The sequence below is a fragment of the Barbus barbus genome, assembly GCF_936440315.1.
Source record: "Barbus barbus genome assembly, chromosome: 31".
NCBI classification, from domain to species: Eukaryota; Metazoa; Chordata; class Actinopteri; order Cypriniformes; family Cyprinidae; genus Barbus; species Barbus barbus.
Genome location: NC_136759.1, coordinates 18889516 through 18895288, shown reverse-complemented (window position 1 = coordinate 18895288; position 5773 = coordinate 18889516). Strand labels below are relative to the sequence as shown.

Here is a 5773-nt window from a genome sequence, read left to right as displayed (position 1 = left end):
CTCCGTTTAAGGCCTTAATAATAATAGGAAAATAATCATATCAGTGATTACTACAAGTATCACAGCCTATGGAAATAAATAAATTGACCTGAAATAAAAGTGAATATGATCATACGCCATAATTTAAATACAGTACATGAACAGCATTTTGTTTTAGCAACATTATCAAATCAACACATTTATCCTTTTTAGGATAAACACATATTAATCACACACTGTTTCCTTCAGGTTAGATTACATTACAAAGAAACAGCCCCTGTATCTGAATCAGAGTGCATTCCAAACATGTATTGCAGTATGTTTAAACAAATAGCCTAAATGAGTAATGAAGATAAACCACCTACAACATCATGCAAATTAAAGTTACGAAATGTTTGTTACGTGTCCATAATGTTATAAGGGGTCTTGCACGTCAGTGTGACATGATGCAATCATGACTTCCAAACTGCCTTTGTTGTGATTTCTGTGTATTCTTGTGATTTGGACCCTGAGCTCTATAAACTCCTTGTTTACCTGTACAATCTTACACTGCTGCCTAAGATAAGTCTGAACTCATCTGAAAGGTTTCAGAACTTTTTAAAGGTCTTCTTTTTGTTGTGTACTCTTTCTTTCTATGAATACTCTTTCAAATGGGTTTAAATGTGTTTTGGAAGCAATATTTTATTTTAAACACTTACCAAACAGATAACTTGAACTTTCAATATGCCACAAATGTATGTATATATATATATATATATATATATATATATATATATAGCCTAGCAACATGGCTAAAATATTCTGAAATGTTCAGTATCTAAAGAACAGAATATTTACCTGCATACCCCTCAGTGTTTCCAATAATGAAGCATAAATAAAAAAATAATAAAATAAAATACATTTTGATTTGATGTATTAAATGGATAAAAAGTGACAGTAAGGACATTTATATCTTTCTGTTTTATCAAACTTTCTGTTCATCAAAAAAAAAAAAAGGATCACGGTTACCACAAAAATATTAAGCAGCACTGTTTTCATAATAATAAGAAATGTTTTGTGAGCACCAACCATTATTTACTGTATTTTCTATCAAATAAATGCAGCTGTGAGACTTCTTTTCTACCTTTTCTTCTAAACTTTTGAACAGGAGTGAATGTGTTTATTTTATTTTATTTTTTAATTTAGGTTTCCTTTGCTGCAAAAGTTTCCTTCTAGCCCTTGAGGCATGAGAACAAGAACAGTGCAAATAGTCTTGAATATTTGTCTCCCAACATGTCGATAGTGAAGAAGACTTGAGAACGTGTTCAGACCAATTCACTTTAACTCTTCAAAGCTGAAAGATAAGTTATTAGTTGAGGTCGACTGAATTGGTCTATCAATGGCTTTCTTCAGGTAGGCTATCAAGACTATTCATGTAACTCATTGTAAACAAACACACAGTATATGGCCCCTATGTTGCTGTGATGTATACATTTTTGTCCACTAAGCATTTTTCTTATCATGTGGACTTGTTTTTCCTGCCACACCCCTTCAAGACATGCATGCAATGCTCATCAATTCCTGTCTGTTATGTTTTCAATACATGTGTGATATCTGGAGGTGTGTGTCACCATGTGCTGCAGCTCAACCACTAAGAGCTCACTAGTGTTTACCACAGCCTGTTACAACCTTTGTGCTGATGTAGTGTGTAAATGTGCGTCAAACCAATCTTTCCTTGAACTTAAACCGCTAAAAATCAAGATTAAAGGTCTGAATAAACGGATCAATAGACTAGCATGGAGGGCAGAGTCCTATAGCAGTATATAAATACTGGTGGGCAGTGCTGTCAACTTAAAGCATTGAAGAGCTTTGCTTAAAGACAACTACAGGCTTAAGGGATAAACCTACAAGCATTTGTATTAGTAGTAGTAAAAGACTGTCAGGCAATATGCAGGCTTTTAGAAACTGCGGTTTGTGTGCTAGTGGGAGTCTTCTTAAAGGCCGGACCGACTTCCTGGTCGCCCGGAGAAACATGGCAGTCCTGCGACTGAGTGCGGCATGCGTTCAGCTTCTCAAGTAAGATTGTGTTCATATTTTGCAAAAGAAGTGGGTGTTACGAAGCTATTTTCAACTAAGCTCTGTGCTCAGTCTAATTTATTTTCTAATATTACAGGGACAAGGTTAACGTGTTCTGCAGAGGCCCCGTTCATCAGCGTCTCCTGCGCCTGCCGGAGGTTGCTCGATCCAATACAGTCGCGTTCAGTCTCGGCAGCGGCCTCTGTGCGGTTCCTTTCACACAGGTAACGTTAACCTAATGCATAAACCTTTAAATGTTAGCTACATATATAAGCTATAGACGGTGAACAAATGACGCTCGTATAGAGAACGTGACAACGTGCATTTGTATGGATGTGGAGACGATTCGTCGATTCAGTTACTGTAGCATTAACTACTTTTGGCAAACTGAAATGTTTTTTGTTTTTCTTATTGAATGTTATGCTTTAATGCAGTCAGTCACATTAAGGCAACAAAATAATAAATTAGAAATATTTATTGCACAATACAGAGGTCTGGTCTGTTATATTCATTTTTGTTCTAGAATACTAACTTTTAGTACATGATGAGATCAGGGTTATAAGAGTTAATTCACCACCCGCTCCGACTCATTTTTGTAAATGTTGTTGATTCACTAAAAAGTATGGGCTCATTAGAATCATTCATTTGAGATTCACACTTGCTAGTATGTTTATTATTCACGGAAATTAGCGATTTTGGAAGGGGGGTTGAGGTTGATGTAGATCAACATGATTTTATTATGTTTTGCACCCTGGTGACAAGTGTAATAAAATGCATCCCTTTTTTCTTCAGCAGGTTGAAAACCTGTCGCATGAATCCCTGATTCGTCGGGCCTCATGTCTGGTTACAGACAGTGCCAACACTTACCTCTCTCAGACCACACTGGCTCTTGTGGATGCCCTCACTCAATATGCCAAGGTAAGACTTGTAAACACTGCATCTTGAAATTAGCTTCGCAGTAAATATATCACTTGATTGCTGACAAAGGTGTTATGTTTCTAATAGAATATATAGAATATAAATAAACGAATTTTACTGTATTTATTTTTCTTAGGCACTACATACACTCATTGCCCTTCAGAAGCGATACATAACCTCAATAGGAAAACTGACCCCTGCTGAAGAGAACAGCATTTGGCAGGTGATCATTGGCCAGCGAGTGGAGGTAAATGCTGTTCCTTTAAATGTTTATTTACTTTTTGTAGAACAAGGTCTGCTGTAGTTTATCGAAGTGTTGTTTACATTTTGCAACGGTATACAGTAGGTCTTAATGAAGACAGATATTGTGGATATCAAGGTAGCCTAGTTATATTTGATTCAAGAGAACACTTGATATCAGAGCATTCACTGTTTTTTGCTTTTTTCAGGTTAGTGATAGATTGGAAGAATGCAAACGCTTTGAGTCAAATTGGATGAATGCCATCAACATCTGCGAGTTGTCAGCAGACGCAGCTTACAATTCAGGTATGTTTATAAGTTATCCTTAATTATTAGACTTTTTATCTACTATGCAGACTAAAAAAAATAAAAATGATTGTACATATGACTTTGGTCTGGTCTGTGAATTGATTCATCTTTAATGTTTTACAGGAGCAGAGCATGCATGCACAGCAACGAAGACTAATCTGCAGGTGGCACAATGCAAGGTGGAAGAGCTTAGAAAGATCTCAAAAGAAGCAGAGAAAAAACTGGCCGAAACAAAAGCAGAAGAAATCCAGAGAATGGCTGAATATGCCTCCAGCATTGATATTAATGATCTGGAAGATATTCCAGAGGCCTACCTTCGTGAAGACTAGAAAAACTGCATGTGTTTGTGACATTGGTATTCTGTAGCCAGCAGTGAATCACTCAATGAGTATGACTGAATCAAGAATGCACCTTGATATGAATGTGCAATCAGTATTGGTTATGGAATTAAAAGAAGCCCTGCTTTCCAAGGCCTCATTCTCAAAGATAGAGCAGACAAAATCCAAAAAACAACTGTAATAAGTGATTAATGCAGCTTGTAAGATGCATACAAAATGTATGTAGAGGTGAAGCCTGCAAAGAAATGGCTTTGGAAGTAACATTGATTTGGTATTTGTATATATGTATATATTTTCATTTTGTTTGGTTTTTTTAGTGCAATTACATGTGTGTTAATGCAACAATGAAATCATATCACGTTGTGATATTTCAGTGTATTCAAAGTTGCAATCAATGTGTTTTATATTTCTAGAGATCAACTGTTATTTATTATCCTAATAAATGGAAAATTTATTTAGAACCGTTACGGCAAAATGTGTGAACTGAATTATGGTGCCTGTAAGATTGAGAATGAATTGATATTTAAAATATTATTGCATTGTCCAATGTGCTAGCAAACTCCAATTAAATTACATTATCATTATTATAATTACTATAACTTAAAGATGCTTTTTAGTCAGTTTTATGTAGAAGTTCACAGTTTTGACCAACAGAGGGCAATGTCATGCTTTTTATGGAAAAAGGAAAAAGATTGATCTGGCCTGTATTAATACTGAGAATTCTCTAAGATAAGGTTTTTTTTTTTCTGTTTACAGACCCAGGGTCCCCCATTTAGGTTCTCTGTCAGCTCAGGGGCCCCCAGTATACAACTTTTGCTAGATTTTCACTGTAACATTTTATAATAACTACAATTAAGAACAAACTATCATGCTACATTGTATAATGATCCGCAGGTCTTTATTACAAAGGGTTTAAACAAAGGGCCTGATAGCTAGAAATGTCTTAGAATTTGATGTTTCCTCTTCGAACTCCACGAAAATATTTGTCTGTCTGTGCATCAAGTTCCAGAAGTCTTTGCATTTTAGTGAGAGAAGAGTTACATTCAGAAGAGGGCCAATAAAAATGATTGATTGGTGTAAATGGCACCACTCTGCTGGGGATTTATCACTCTTAGAAGACATAAATAAAACACAAGGATCATGGAAAGCGTACCCAGCATGGCTCTCTCTTTAATCTGAGTGAACCGGGCGATATCTCCCAGCACCCACTGCTCGAATTGAAGGGGGGCTGGGGGGATCCGGGACCCCCCATAAGGCATTAGGGACCCCCCATAAGAAGTAAAAAATAGACTTAGGGGGGTCCCTCAGACATTTTTACTTGGAGTAAGCCATTTAAAAGAAGAATAGTAGCTTATCTCTATTTGTTATGCAACATTAAATAGTATATAGTTATGCATATTATGATCAAATATATTGTTTATTTTGTATAAATTGTATATTGCGAGACTAACCCCCACCCCCACCAAAAAAAAAAAAAAGTCTGATGGTGGGGACCCCCCATAAGACTTGATTCAATTCGAGCACTGCCAGCACCCCATTGAGCCAAGCCATTCCATAGACTATCTACTTTTGTAATGTTACAAGGAACATTTTAGCAAATGCATTCCAGAACGATCAAATGAAGTTAAAGAATATGTAACAGTAGCGCTGACAACACAAATGCACATAAATCGAGCGTCAGAAACCCCTAAAGACATCCCGGGACCCCCTTTCGCTTTATTTCTGCAGCCTTATTTTCTCCATTTATTTAGCTGTTGCTATCATAATTTCATCAATCGTTTGTGTCTGAAAGAGAGTAAATGCTAACGGCATTGCAATGCTCCGCGTTGTTGACGGGTTTATTTTTAGTCGGACACCGCTGCTGGACTGAAGGTACCGCCCACGCGCGATTCTGCTGCTGTGGATCAGACACCGAGTAGGAACTCACTACTGCA

The 5773-nt window shown here is 36.7% G+C and overlaps 1 protein-coding gene across 2 annotated transcripts; it reads left to right on the top strand.

Annotated features, from left to right (window-relative positions):
* The first annotated feature begins 1642 nt into the window (after window positions 1-1642).
* Window positions 1643-4306, top strand: diabloa (diablo, IAP-binding mitochondrial protein a). Of its 2 annotated transcripts, none has more exons than XM_079388357.1 (6): window positions 1643-2034; window positions 2132-2258; window positions 2827-2952; window positions 3089-3199; window positions 3402-3498; window positions 3625-4306. In XM_079388357.1, exons 1-6 carry the CDS (start codon window positions 1907-1909, stop codon window positions 3828-3830), a joined length of 795 nt encoding a protein of 264 aa, XP_079244483.1. In that variant the 5' UTR covers window positions 1643-1906; the 3' UTR covers window positions 3831-4306. The 2 variants fall into 2 exon arrangements, with proteins under 2 accessions (XP_079244483.1, XP_079244484.1); XM_079388358.1 differs by having other exon boundaries at window positions 1826-2034; window positions 2830-2952.
* Window positions 4307-5773: the final 1467 nt, after the last annotated feature.

What these genes read in the sequence shown, in the direction of transcription:
- diabloa (XM_079388357.1), top strand. Translation starts at nt 1,907, where the DNA reads ATGCAGGCTTTTAGAAACTGCGGTTTGTGTGCTAGTGGGAGTCTTCTT. An exon ending in CCCTCACTCAATATGCCAAG is followed by an intron (nt 2,953 to 3,088) that starts GTAAGACTTGTA and finishes TATTTTTCTTAG; the next exon opens with GCACTACATACACTCATTGC. An exon ending in TCATTGGCCAGCGAGTGGAG is followed by an intron (nt 3,200 to 3,401) that starts GTAAATGCTGTT and finishes TGCTTTTTTCAG; the next exon opens with GTTAGTGATAGATTGGAAGA.